The following is a 15023-nucleotide window of genomic DNA, read 5'->3' as shown; positions in this document are numbered from 1 at the left end:
CTGTAGTAAGCAATGCGGATGTCTTCAAAATCTAAAAGTTGCTGTAAATATTTAATTACTTATCCTATCATAGTCAAAGTATACATTTTCTGAGAGGAAATTTGATGAGGAATCTAAATATGGACTTACTTTTTCTGTATGGGTTAGGGGTAAAATGTTTCAGTTCAAAATATGTTGAATTGTAAAAACATTTGAACATATTTTGGGACACCCTGTATTCTGAGATTACCAAACATCTGTGATTTTTTTTCTTCCCCAGTCAGTAGGATCCCCATAACCTCTAACCAAATCAATGTTGTTTACTTTCAGTTTATAACTGCAAGTTAGTAAGTAATAAGCAATGCATTAAGTGACCCATTTTTTATTTGGAATTTGTTTATTCCACCCTGTATAACTTCAAGGTCACCCTGTACAATGAGTTGAAATGTGTATATTTGAATTGCTTATGCCTTCAGCTTTTCAAAAATGTATACTTTTGCTTGTTTAAAGTTGATAGTTGTGTAGATATTCTAATTTGAAACTTGATTGGTGTAAAAATTCATAAATAACACACGGCCATAAGTACTGCAAAAACAACGGATATTGCCGTATAATAAATATGGGAACCCAATCCTCCCCATTGTTGATTATACAGGATGAATTGGATCACAGATATTGGACTGTGTTCCAATATCTGTGATTGGATATCAGACCTCTAAAGCCCTAGAATTCTTGTTCGATTAGCATCTGAATGCCATGTGGTCAATTAACAGTCTCTATCGGACATGATGTCATTTCACTATCCACAAACACTCTGATTAAAAAAGACGGCTAGAAGACGACAAAACCCTCAACATGCTCAAAGACAGAACAAAGTTAGCCTATTGATGACGTTCATCCTCACTACCACCTATTTCAACTTTCGTGGACAAATAATTATTTCGACAGATACCGGTATTTGGTGTAGCCATGGGAAGTCCGGTCAGCGCAATGATATCGGCGGAGATCTGCGGATGATGTATTGTAAATTAAAAGATAGTACACAGAAGCTTACAAAGCATTTAAACACCATCGATCCAACTGGCAGCATTAATTTTATCCACGAACATGAAGACCAGGGGAAAATGGATGCCTTAGCTTAATATTGTTTAAAAGAGGATGGATCGGTTAAACTGTCAGGTGTCAGTATACCGTCAGAAGATACACATGCGGATCAGTACCTGAATTTCATGTGTGTCAACACCCTCTCCATGTAATCATGGTAATTAGAACCCTCGTGGCCAGAAAGGAGAACACAGTGACGGATCCAGAGAGGGCGTTTGACAGAGTGAATCACCAGATGGTGTAGCCCAACAACCAAAGAAATCAAAGAAACGGACGAAACTCCATCAAAGGATGAACAACTTCCGAGGGTTTTTCCAACCAACATATTCAAAAGTGTACTTGTTCATCGGCACAGATCACATGGCATAAGAAAATCATGGGAAGGGGCAGGCATATTGGACAAAGACTCAAAATGCTATATCACGAACACGAAACAATACAGATACGCAAGAAGAGGGCCAAAGCAATCAACCGCGATGACGGCACTTTCACTCTCAGCCACGTACATAATCAACTGCTGAAACAAACTTTGAGTGAGATTACAGTCAAACACCGCAGGAAATGCAGTGGATCAGATCACTTTTGATCAAGCTAACTGCCTGAATGTCGAAAACTCAAGTCGTAATTACAATGCTATGGATTTGGACAAAAACCATTACTTTTATAAAGATATTGACGATTTCTTCAAATTCAGAGTGGGACTATTGCTTCGGGTTCTTTCCTTAGAACATATTTGTACTAATATTATTAATATTATTAACAATATTTAACAATAATAATAATGAGCAACAATTATTTGTCGTATCGCATTGTCAAAAAGGTCAAAGCGTTAAAAATCTCGGCTCACTTAGTTCGCCGAAATTTATCAGAAGACCCATTTTTGCTCACACCGATCCTTGAAGCCCTGTTTGGAAGGGTTTTTTGTCTTCCATATTAGATCTTAAATCAAAATATCTCTACCATGTTTACTGATTTGTATTTATACTGATTTATATTGATTTATACCATGCAGAAAGTGACTCAGACGATGAAGACGATGGCCCGCCTTGGGATATTCTGTTGGTTTATAATGATAAGGATGAATCCGATATGAAAATAGCTTACGCGATGCGTAAAAAACTGAAGAAGTGGAAATTCACCGTAACATCCATAGAGGAACTACAACTTGGCATGGACGTTTTCAGAGCATTTGAAGACAGGCTTGGCCAAACCACGTGTCGTTTGCTATTTCTTACCGAAAGCTTTTCGAAAAGTGCATGGTGCCGACTCCGGGAAAGCACATGTATAATTGATTCCTTGATTAAAATGGATAAAAGTGAGACCGGGGTTGCTGCTTATTCCGTTATTCCCATCAGTTATCTCCAAGGTAAAGAGGTAACGCTTGAGCCTCATTTGCGATCGCTTACTCCTGCAGAGTCGACTGGTACTTACTACTACAACAACCTAAAGGCTTCGATTCGTAGGATCATAGCGGATAGGGGTCTGGAACAGTTTTTAAACAATGTGAGTGTTTATAAGAGCATAAGCTAAACTTGGAATAAATCTCGCCGTGCAATCAGGCATAAAAGTTGTGAGCATGAGTGTGTCAAAAACTACCCTTAAAAAGTGACAATTATCGAGGATTTGCTCGTATAAATCACACCCTTAACAGGGATATTCTGAATATATACCTTTATCATGGACCGAGTTTGAAATGTGCCTTTTACAAGGATACAGATAGGAGGAAAAGAACTTTGCATTGAACTTAGTACACTAGATCAAATTTCAAAGGTACTCAAACTATGTTCAGAAGGATGTTTAATTATAGGACATCTTGGCTAACTTAGGCCAAAATTGATTTTGAGCTAAAAATATCGTATCAAAATACGATTTTTTTTGTGAGAGAAAAAATAATAAACGCTGGGCTTCAAAAACAACCCACTACCCTGAAAAAGAAGGACTTCAGATTTGGCGCAAGTCATTTGAGCGCTGATTGTGAGCGTTTTATTGCACTGTGATCAAATCTGTTTGGGGTTGGTAAATAAAAGGGTTAAAACAAATAAACGTTGGTCCTAAATACAATCAAACAATGAATCAATCAAACAAACAAAAATCAACAATAACAACAACGAATTACACATTTACACCTCATATTTTTGTTTGGTCCCGTCATTTGATGTTTTTACTAAACAAATGATTGAGAAAATACTTTCTGCTGATTCCTTTATCGCCATACAGCCACCCGCAGTTCCAGCCGAAGATCCCGAAAGTTTGTTGGCAGATGAAATAGCAGCAGATGTGTGCCCAGGTATGTAAAGCGCCAGTTAGATATTGCCTTTGGTGTTAAAATGAGCAACATTTTGAGTTTTCAATGTAAAATTAACATTTTCAATGTAAAATTAATTTTTTCGGCCAAATGAAAAGCAATGATTTTAATTTTGTCAGTAAATGTCCCTGATGTTAAACTTAGGTGTGAAATTTAGGCTTCTAGTGTAAGATTTTTTGGAGGTCAACGTTTTTGCTTTTCAAAGTATAATATTTCCCAACTTTCTAAAGCGCATCATATTAAGGGATCTGGAATGAGCGTTTTCAGCGTTTCGACAGTATATTTTGTGGGACATGAGAGCACATCAGACATATCGAATTGCATTCTGAATACGAAGAATTTCTATCTGATATCAAATAATGTTCAAATTTTGAAATTCACGATATAATACAAATTTTATGACAAATTATTAAAATTAAAATTCGATATTTTTCACATTTTTGATATATAACAGTCCTCGAAGTAAATCATTATCCATATCTTCAATACAAAAGGTCAAAATTTTCAATTGATCGTCGGCTTTTCATCCCACCAACATACACTTTAAGCACATATTATATATATTTATAAAGTTTACTTCGAGTACTGTTAAATATCAAAAATAACAATTTTTAATCATTTGCCATAAAATGTGTATTACATTGCGAATTTCAAAAAATCAAAATTATTTGATATCAGAAGGACATTCTTCGTATTCAGAATGCAATTCGATATGTCTAATGTGCTCTAATGTCCCATAATAAATACTGTCCAAAGGTTCATACCCCACCCCTTAGCTATATGTCATAGTTTTGTCAGAATTTCGGGTTTGATTGCACCATTTGTCAATTCCGACTCCGACTACCAATTTTTTCAAAATCATAACTCGCGAATGTACCCATGGATGGATGATTTTGAGAGCCACAATAGAAATATCGATTATTTCTGCTGGTTATATTAGAAATGAAGTACTGGTTGGACATTTTGGCAATCGCAAGTGAAAAGAGGTGAAATCAAAACGGAAATTCTGACCAAACTGTATATAGACCCACATGATGTGCCATACAGGGGTGGGAAATATCTTTCTTTAGCAAACTCCATTAGTTTGAAACGCTTACAAATGAATTCCGAAAAAAGCTCGCAGGCGAAGTTAAGGCCTATAAAAATCAAAAATCTTACACTAAAAGACACAATTTCATGCCTAACTTTAACACCAGGATTTGTTTAAAAAAAATGTGCACCCAAGCACTAATTTTTAACTGACATTTCTGAAGGAAAAAAATATTGCTTTATATATTTGACCGCAAAAATTCATTTCATAGCAAAAAGGTGCATCTCTGAATTGTGCTTATTTCAACATGTATCGATCGACTTTTAGCGCGACTATGCATAAGAATAGAAGCTGGTGACTAAAGTTTTAAGTGGAAAAAGCCGAATAGTTTTTTAATGTAGGACTATGATATTATTTGACGCTTCAGTCACCCATCTTTGCATACTTTACTTCGAGGACTGATAAATGTACGATTTCAATGATTTGTATATTTATAATTGTATTGTAAAAGCAAAATTATGTGATATCATAATTGTATTTATAATTGTATTGTATCGTGAATCCAAAAAAGGGAAAATTCTGTGATATCAGAAGGACTTTACTCTTTATCAAGGATAACTGCTTCTTCAGGATTGAATGATTGCAACCATGTTGCAATGTAGCAAAGTGAGTTGCATAACTGATAACGTGGAAATGGAGAGTGAGCTTTATGGATTTATGGTAATTAAGGCCCAAAAAATAATTGTTTGTTTGTCCTTCACAGCTTTGAAAGAGGGCGGGCGGATTTTTTTTTTTAATTTTTTTTTTCGGATTTGGCGCATTCCTGGACCTAGCTAGAGCTAAATGCTACAATCATTCATGGTGACTTAAAAAAACCAAAATTTTGTTTCTTTAATATGAAGTTATAATTTGTGTTCATGTCATAGTCTTTTAATGATTTCAAATCCAATGTATTTTGAAGTCACTAAAAATAATAGACTATGACATGAACACAAGTTATAACTTTGCATATATTGAAGACACAAAATGTTTTGGTTTTTTTTTAATAATTTTCAAACATCTTAGTATTTAGCTCTAGCTAGGTCCAGAGATACTCCAAATCTGAAAAACAAAATTGAATTTTACTTATTTAAAAATAAAAAATAAAAAATTGAAAAAAAAAAAAAAGGTCAGGCCTTAATCTGAGGAGCGGGCGGTGGAGGACAAACAAACAACTTTTTTTGGCCTAAGGGACAGTTTATCACCAAAGTGATTTTTAAGAAATCAGGATCGTATATCTCGCTAGCTTAACCGGGTTCCAGTTTTTCTGCTAACATATTTTATTCTGTTCTCATTATTTTCTAGAGCTCGGCGAAATAGCAGCGAAAGAAGACGAAGCGGATCAAGTGCTTGCTCTTCGGGACACAACTGTCTAACAGGAATAGTAACACGTAGTAACCTTTGTCAATTAATTAATGATTTTACAAAAATCACTGAGTCTACTAAAACTATCATTGACTTGGCATTTGTATCAAAACAGGACAAAGTATCATGTTCAGGTGTACATAGCTTAGGACTTTCTGACCATTCATTGATATATGTTATTCGTAAAAACAAAAAGGTTAAGGTTCCTCCAAAGGTTATTAAAACTAGGTGTTTCAAGAATTTCAATGAGCATAATTTTGTAGAAACAATTAAGAGGACTAATTGGGATAACAGGTGCTAAAATGTGATGATGTAGATAATGCCTATGATAATTTTCAAGATATGTTTGATCAAGCATATGAAGGTGCACTTCATTCAATACAAATATACACAGATGGAGACGCACTTAACACAAGATGGCCATACGAGTATGTTCCCCCGGAAAGACACCCTTTTGGGATTTCGCAGCTCCGAAAGACCCCTAAATTTGACTAAAATAGAGCTCCTTGATTTTATATAATTTCAGCTCCAAAAGACCCCGAAATTGTTCATTCCTCACATCACATTTCTGTTTTTCAGGTAATTTTCAACTTCGAACCTGACTGTTCGCAGATTCAAAAGATCCCCCCACTTACTTGTTATCCATTTTTTACACGATTATATTGTACTTTATTAAACCAATATACCCTGCAAAAATCAAGACTCTTGGTGCTGTAACGATGGAATTATTAGTCGAACGCATACACGATGTTCATAACACACAGTACGTACACGCCGTGCGGGACGGTGATCTACACAACAAAGGGTCGTACCATAACGTGACCGAAGGAGTGGTACGTATTGGCGACATATGCGCTAGTAGTAAATTTCAATTTTCTTTGCTTGGCCGTAGTTGTGGGCTCAAAAATAAAAGGGGATATATCTGACAGTAAAAGCTAACATTTTATGGCAAAGAAATGCTGATCTATTTTGTATGAAAATGTTATAATATGGCTTTAAACCCAAGGATAATCCGCAAGTACTCATATACAATTTTATACATGTAATCATGATAATTATAGTAAACCAGTTTATCTTAGCCATATAAATGCCTAAAACACACTCATAACTGTGCATAATTATCATTATCCTTAGCACCTTACTTGGTTTTGTTAAATCGTTAATAAAACATGTCGTATAAAGAATAGTCATGTATATTTGCTGCTTTGAATCGCATTTACAAAAACCACAAATCCTGCCAGGGACTACGCTTGACCTAAAACAGCATCAAGCAGATAACCCTTAACCAAAATACCAATACCAGTGTTGTATGCCCTTGGGTTAAAGATACACTTGCTAACTGCAATTATGTCCACCACGAACGAGTTCGAATCCTTGGCTTCTGAATAGACTGAATCGCGTACTAGCAGTTCCAAATCGTTGGGCCCTATACATGAGTAAAAGCAGACAATATCCTCCCATTTTAATGAAAATTATCTCAAACTGTTTGTCTTGTTACAATACTGAACAATTGTTTGTACTATGTGAACATTTGTTAACTAGGAAACACAGCAAAATAGGTCACAATCAATTAGACCGACTTCTTACTCACTCTCTGGCTGTGCTACTTAGGTAACAAAATGTCCTACATAGTACAAACTATTCTTTTGTAGATTGCTGTAACAAGGCAAACAATTTGAGACAATTTCCATTAAACTCGGACGATATCAGTCTCCTGCTTTGAGTTCCACTATAGAGCGAAGTTAAAGCCATATTATAACATTTTCATATAAAATAGATTAGCATTTCTTTGCCATAAAATGTTAGTTTTTACTGTCAGATATATCCCCTTTTATTTTTGAGCCGAACAACTACGGCAGAGCAAAGAAAATTGGAATTTACTACCAGCGCATATGTCGCCAATACGTACCACTCCTTCGGTCATGTTATGGTACGGCCCTTTGTTGTGTAGATCACCGTCGCGCACGCCGTGTACGTACTGTGTGTTATGAACATCGTGTATGCGTTCGACTAATAATTCCATCGTAATAATAAAACGCTGATTCAGGCGTTTTATTCAAAATCTCGGATTTTGACAAAACTACAGCACCTAGAGTCTTGATTTTTCAGGGTATATTGGTTTAATAAAGTACAATATAATCGTGTAAAAAATTAATTGTACAAAATCAGTGAGGGCGTCCTCCTCAGCAAATGTTATAATATGGCTTTAAGTTAAAAACCTATTCAGTAAATGCTACTTTATGTGCATTGTCTAACCAGGAATGACAGAGTAATTACCTAAGAGACCATTTCAAGTAATATTTAATGGGAACTGATTTCAACAATAGGAAAGACAAATTGAGCGGTTAGCGAAAGACAGTCGTTCTGATATTGTGGAATCAATTGAGTTAAGAATGGTTTAAGAAAATGTTGATACATGTAAACAAAGTTTTATACAAGTCTTACAAGCAACTGGAAACACAAAAACAGTTCGGCAAATTAATAAAACACGTCAGTTACAACTTTAAAATGGGCAAATAAGGGAAGTCAACCAATTTTGAATCAAATTTGAGATCTATTTTGACATAATTATTTATATAATTATTTCTGCCCAACATGGATTTAAATGGACTGGACTCGGACCTGACTCGGCTTCGAGTCCGAGTCTTTTTGTGTCCGAGTCCGAGCCGAGTCTTTTGGTGTCCAAGTCCGACAAAAATTGGGTTCGAGTCCGAGTCCGGACTCGAACGATACATCACTGCACAATACTAATGATGCTGTCCGTGTTTGAATTAGATAGTACATACAACGCATGTTAGTTCATCCCCATTAACATATGGACGACATGGTAGATTTCCTGCGGTACAACGACCTTCAACAGGGTACAAAAGAGCCCCGTTGTCATCGCTAGGTTTAGAGTCTGATCTAGCCTCCGCATTCTCATCAACACAGATAATTTCCCGTGCATGGTTATGACCATAATGCTCTGTCATCAGGTACCCTTGATATTCTTCCGTCCACCCACTAGGGCATACAGTTTTAGCGGGAATCATCAGTTTGGTACCTCGACGAGTTACCCGGCAGACGGCACATGGCGGCTCAAGATCATGTAAGCCATTGAATGGCGGGAATCCATTGATTTGATATTCGGCAGAATATATTGTAGCCCACCCTTGTTCTCCCGGAAGAACCTGTGCGTAATCTGGATCGAGTGGGAGACAAAGAAGGTTGGTTCCACCTCCAGCATGTGTGTAGTGATCACCAGCAACAATTCCTTTAATAGAATATATAAGGAAATGAAATTATGAACAATGTATACAGAGTAACTGATCGGGTAATAATATTAAATGAAGAAGGGAGGCAAAGAAAATTTGGCTGTTCAAAGCGGGATTTAAGATCACTTCCTTGGTTGTATCGTAATCAGCACAATCTGACCAGCGCACAATCAAAGCTATTGGTCATTGGGATCGCCGTCCATCATATGACTAGGTATCTCAGACGATAGAGCACTGGTTTCGCAAACCAAAGGTCGCTGGTTCGAATCACTCTTCACCAGCTCAGTCAAATTTACTTTGCTCCCCTTATTAACTTGTAATGACTGTATTACGTTTGTACACCTCATAGATCTTATTCACTCTTCCAGATGAGTTGAACGTTCACTGACGGAAATTGATTTCATATAATAGTGTGATCCGAGCAAGATCTTTGATCTTTCAATGTAGAAAAAGACTTTAATGAAATACTTGTAATTCGTAAATACTGACTCTAAAACATTCAACAATTATCGTCACATTATTTTATGACCTCGATTATTTTCTGGTATCGATATCCGAACTATAACATAAGATGGAAACATAGTTCTCTCCGTTCGCGATCCCCTCTCAAATTGTGACCACGAGCTTAGTGTTGCATCCAGTTGGTCCGATTGCGATATCCATCACTTATTTTGTAACAGCTACCAAATTGGTAGTTAGATCAGACTATACACAAAAAGAAATTGTACCTTCGTAAATCAAACTAGCCGTATCTGGACAAGTAGTCCTTCCCCATCTCACATAGGTTGTGCCAACGGTTCCTGGATCCGCTATGTCAAGCCCTGGGCTTCCCGTTTCACCTCTGTCACCTTTTGGTCCTGTGACTCCGGACTCACCCTTCGCTCCGTTGGCACCATCTAAAATATTTGAAAAGCAGTAGCAATTATCAGGATTAGAGCCGAGAAAAAGCAAGTTGGGCAAAAAATTGCTTTGTGGTTAATGATGTAGATGATGTGGCGTCAAGTGTGTCGTTGCGACAACGCGCGACAAACACTGCGGCAATTTTGTCCAAGCTTTTTCCGCTGCCACAATCGAAAATTGCAGACGTCTGACGGAATTCGCGCGGAACAGAAGACCCCGAGCAGAAGACCGCTACCAAAATCTCGGGACTATAATACTGGCCGTTTATGGTGAACACCAGTCCGTGGTTATATGTTAAATAATTCCGCTCAAATAACAAGATATACTTATCGACGTTAAAGGATACAAAAGTTCGCCGACACCGACCACCGACCTTGTCCATCTACACCTGGTTCTCCATCTCGCCCATCCCTACCATCTCGACCATCTCTTCCATGTAGAAGTGTAGTGGGTAGACCAGAAAAGCAGGTTGAACCTGTAGATATATAAATGGGTAGCTTATACAAATTATCCATCTGTGTTCCACCCTTGTCTTTACGGAGGTATTGTTTGACTACCCGTTTAAAACCCGAATATAATTTGGATATCTATACCAAATCCCTATGCTGTTATATTTTGTACCAATGAATAGCTATGCCTCTCCTCTAACCAGTAACCAGTGATACCAACCTTCCCATATGACCTCATTTTACATCATTAAGGGTCCCTATATATGGACTCTAAACATCATTATGTAAGTGCGCCCTCACAAAATGGGGGAAAATACATAGTAAAGCACAATCGTACGATTTTCAACAGATGTTTGAGAAAGCAAATCACTGTTTTGACTCAATCACTCAGGATATTTTTGTAAAAGACAAGCAATATCACCATGCCGCATACCTTCGAAGTTTGAGCCTTTGAGGATAATTCTTTTGGAATGGCCCAAGACTGATTGAGTATTTTGGTAGCTTTTTTAAGCGTTTAATTTTTGTGTGGTGTGTTCAGAACGTTATACGGTATGTAGTCAATTCTTTGAAAACATTATGATCGTCAACTTTAGGTGTTTTGTCCTATAACTTTACTTATGTCCGAATTTGGACTCATCATCATTGAAAAAACAACAACTGGACATAATAGACATGTTAAATGGGTACCAAAAGAATAGGTTTTGTCCTACTAGACCTTATTCATACTATTCGGCCATTATTTTTTAAGACCCTAAATGCGTTACGCGCGTAACTTGCCTTGCCTAAAGAAACACCCCTTTTTACTTGTTTTTTGGTCACGCATGCGTACAGACCATTTATGTTAGTGTTACGTACCCTCTTCTTGGTCTTGTTGTGCCAATGCTTCTGTGGCAGTGGTCCCATCAGTGACATCAGTATCCACCGTGGCGTCTCGTTTCTTGCGCTCCTGTTTGGATCAATACGATTTAATATTGATATGTAAATTTTGTTTTTCATTTTCTCATACTATATGCCTTTACCAGGGTTAAGATTAAGGTTAGGGTTATGGTTAAGATTAAGATTAGGGTTATGGTTATGTTTGGATCATGTGTTGGCTGTTTACCCTGACTGCTAATATCCATAAGTACCAGACTTGAGTCCTGTTTATCAGGGACAGTCTGTGTAGCTCAGTGATCAGAGGTTCAAGTCCCCGCACAGAACTCCCATAATGGCTCTTCAAACTGCTTTATCCAGCATACAATTTTTGATGTGTGGTCCTGTTAATCCCGTATCATCTCCCAAGATCTTGATGTAATCCTTGTTGGGGGCCTCTTGCTCGCTTTCCGTGTTTGGGCACATACGAACAATTGAAACTGCTTCCTCCTCGCTCCCTACACAGTGCCCTGCAAACTTCGACTTTCTAATCCTGCGCCTCCCAGAGATTGGCAACAGTTTCCCATACAATACTTTATTGGTGGTGTGTGTTTGTCATGAGACATTCAGTGCCTTTCGCAAAAGACGGGTATAGCAGCCATCCAAAGCTCTTGTCATTTGGGATGTTATTGTCCACGTTTCAGCACCGTATGGTAGTACAGAATCTACAGTGATGTTAAATAACTTGATCGTTAGGTCTCTTGGAAGATTACTCCTCCAGATCTTGTCATGTCCATGCTATGGCATGCTTTCCAAGCAAGTGCCTTTCTGATGTTAACGTCCTTCTCACTACTGTCATTCCGTGCACCTAAGTATTTGAAGTCGTGTACTACTTCCAAATTACTTCCGTCCAGTGTTTTTATTGAAAACGGAGTTTAATTGTACAGCATTGGCTTGGTCTTCTTGCCATTCATTCCTAGTCCTAACAGTTCTTCCGCGTCTTTGAGGTTGTCGGCTAGAAGAGCAATATAATCTGCAAAATCTAGGTATGTGATTGTGCGCGGGCCTATTCGCTTGCTTGCCCTGGACTCAAGAGTGAAACCAAGTCGCTCTCCATTGCCTTTCATAGCCTTCCTTTGAACATAATCAAGGACTACGATAAAAAGTAAAGGGTGCCAGAGTGTCTCCTTGCAGCACTCCAGCTTGGATCTCAAAAAAATCCTTGGTGACACCATCAGGTGATGTGACATGAGCTATATTAGGTTGGTAAATGTATCCTATGGTAGCCACAAGCCTCTCAGGGACTCCATATGCTCTCATTATGTCAAGAATTTCCCCCACGGTGGATGGTATACAAATATTATCTGTCTATGAGTGCGATGGTCGAAATATAATCACGAGGTGAAAGATAGATTGTTCCATACCACGAGCCGGAACGGCGAGTGGAATGGAACAGTACATCTTTCACCGAGTGATTATATTTCGACCATTACACGAATTTAAGACTGTTAATATTTGTTTTATATCACTCATGCATAAATTCTATGACTAAAATACTATTTAAGGTAGGAAATACATTTTTTTCATCAACATAACACCATGCTTTGCCTTGATATACTTCACATTTGGGATCTACCCCATAACTAAATCGGCGAGTCCAAGAGTCAGCGCACGGCTTAGCGCAGGCGCACTACGGCAGAGCGCTATGATAGTAAAGACTATCACACGGAGAGGGTGATGGTAAAAATGGCAAATGGTAATCAACCAATGAACTGTCTAGAATTTATGTATGAGTGATATAATATCAAATGCCTTCTTGAAATCGATGAATATTACTGCAGCATTCAGATTGTTGTTCTTGACTTCCTCAATTATCCTCCTTAGAGTAAGTATCTGCGACACCGTAGATCTCCCAGGTCGAAGACCATACACTGCTGTAGCATTATCATCACAGTTCTTCCTTAGTGCGCTGAATTGGTTTCGCACCGTAACAGTGTAGCGCTCCTGAAGCTCATCATCATGTACTAGTTGTCTCCAGTCATACTTTAATAATTTTTACCACTAGAGTCTTCTAAGACTAAGGCGTATTTTGGCTTTCACTATGAGGTGGTCTGATCCTATGTTAGCAAAGGAGTTGCAGGTACAGGAGTTGGTAACACTATTTCTCCACTTTCTGCGTACCAGAATGTAATCTATCTGTACCTTAAATCCAGATGGTAAGCTACACGTCCAGAGTCGTGGTTCTTTCTTCCTAAAACAAACATTTGTGATGACAGGATCATTTTCCAGGGCTAAGTTGTGAAGTATTTCGCCATTCTTGTTGGTGGTTTTATGATATGGAAAATTGTAGCATTCCTTGCCAACACGAGCATTGAAGTCGCCCATAACGATCAGGAAGTTGTGTGCTGGAACTTGCCTTATCGTTCTGTCAAGTAGTTGGAAGTGCTGTTCTGCATCTCTTTCTTTCCTCAGCCCCTTACCACCAAAGGTCATGCACAATATTTTAGGTTACATACAGGTACAGTATAGAAATGCTCTCTTAGCTTTTGGGCTTAACAGTAGTGTGACTCCTCCAATGGATACTCCGCCAGTATTTCTTCAAGCAGAGGATGAGACGAGTTGATATATCCATCATAAAGATCCTGAAGCCTGATTTCCTCGTCAATTCGATGTCCCTCTATTCCAACAACGTCTTCGTTGTACAACTTGGCTAGACCACATATTTCCTCTTGAAGGTGCATACTGCTAGTGTGCGATTCGTAATTAAGTCTTTCCCCTACATACTATAAATTCACTCTAATTCATATCTAGGTTAATGGTGTTAAAAAACATGCCATAGGCTTTACCTGATTCAAATGATTTTCAAAACTTCCAGGGCGTCTAAGACCTTCAGCTTTAAACTTTGGTCGATCATGTTGATTATTGACAGTGAGTCCACCTTGGCCACCATCTTGTAAGCTCAAATATAGCATAAGTGCCAGCACAGTATGCGCTAAGTGTTTCATGATTAACACAATTTCAGAGAGATTCTGTTTAGGCTAGTATATCTCGCTGTGCTATGAACTGAATTTGATACTGTTGTTTGCTTAGGTATTTCAAAAACCTTGATTTGTTTGCCAAATGACAAACAAATAAACATTGTTATCGTTTAGTTCCAACAAAAAGTAAACAGGTGCAGGTTTTAAAGTTAAAGTTCACAAATCTTTCGATAAATAGTATATATTATACATCATTCATAACCTCATTAAAGGCTTAATGTACGATTTCCTTCAAATTTTAAATTTGTCATTATGTACTCAAAATACTGAAATAATACTAGTAATAACAACATTTATTTTCATTATAGATTTTTTTATAGTCTATATTTTCTTCATTTCAGCTTAATTTAGCAGTTGTCATGGTTGTGTGTAAATTTCTATTACTATTAGATACGTTGTAATAAAACATGATTTTAAATATTTGTATATTAATGTTCTCTGATGGCTTGCAGCAAAATTGATATTTTATTTTCCTTGGTATGGGTTTGTGGCTAGTAGTCAGGAAATGATGATGGCGATGATGATGATGATGATGATATGATGATGATGATGATGACGACGACGACGACGACGATGATGATGATGATAATGATGACGATGATGATGATGATGATGATGATGATGATGATGATGATGATGATGATGATGATGATGATGATGATAATTAATACACAAACGACAAAAAGGAACAAACATGCCTAGCATGTA

The 15023-nt window shown here is 37.5% G+C and overlaps 2 protein-coding genes across 3 annotated transcripts in view; one reads left to right on the top strand and one right to left on the bottom strand.

Moving 5' to 3' along the window:
* LOC140137415 (uncharacterized) overlaps positions 1–7008 on the top strand; it is a 31973-nt gene extending 24965 nt beyond the window's left edge. For both annotated transcript variants that reach the window (XM_072159066.1, XM_072159065.1), the window contains exons 3-5: positions 2096–2586; positions 3301–3370; positions 5763–7008. In XM_072159066.1, the coding sequence (XP_072015167.1) occupies positions 2096–2586; positions 3301–3370; positions 5763–5833 (632 nt within the window). In that variant the 3' untranslated portion in view covers positions 5834–7008. The remainder of the gene's footprint in view (positions 1–2095; positions 2587–3300; positions 3371–5762) is intronic.
* Positions 7009–8134: 1126 nt separating this feature from the next.
* Positions 8135–14282, bottom strand: LOC140137023 (uncharacterized). Its single transcript, XM_072158683.1, has 6 exons — positions 14124–14282; positions 13114–13320; positions 11281–11371; positions 10350–10451; positions 9805–9972; positions 8135–9075 (listed from the first exon to the last, which is right to left on the bottom strand). The coding sequence occupies exons 1-6, from the start codon at positions 14280–14282 to the stop codon at positions 8594–8596; spliced, it is 1209 nt and encodes a 402-aa protein (XP_072014784.1). The 3' UTR covers positions 8135–8593.
* Between the last annotated feature and the right edge of the window lie 741 nt (positions 14283–15023).

The sequence above is a fragment of the Amphiura filiformis genome, chromosome 17 (assembly GCF_039555335.1).
Source record: "Amphiura filiformis chromosome 17, Afil_fr2py, whole genome shotgun sequence".
NCBI classification, from domain to species: Eukaryota; Metazoa; Echinodermata; class Ophiuroidea; order Amphilepidida; family Amphiuridae; genus Amphiura; species Amphiura filiformis.
The sequence above is the reverse complement of the archived record's forward strand: the minus strand, read 5'-3'. Positions and strand labels throughout refer to the sequence as shown.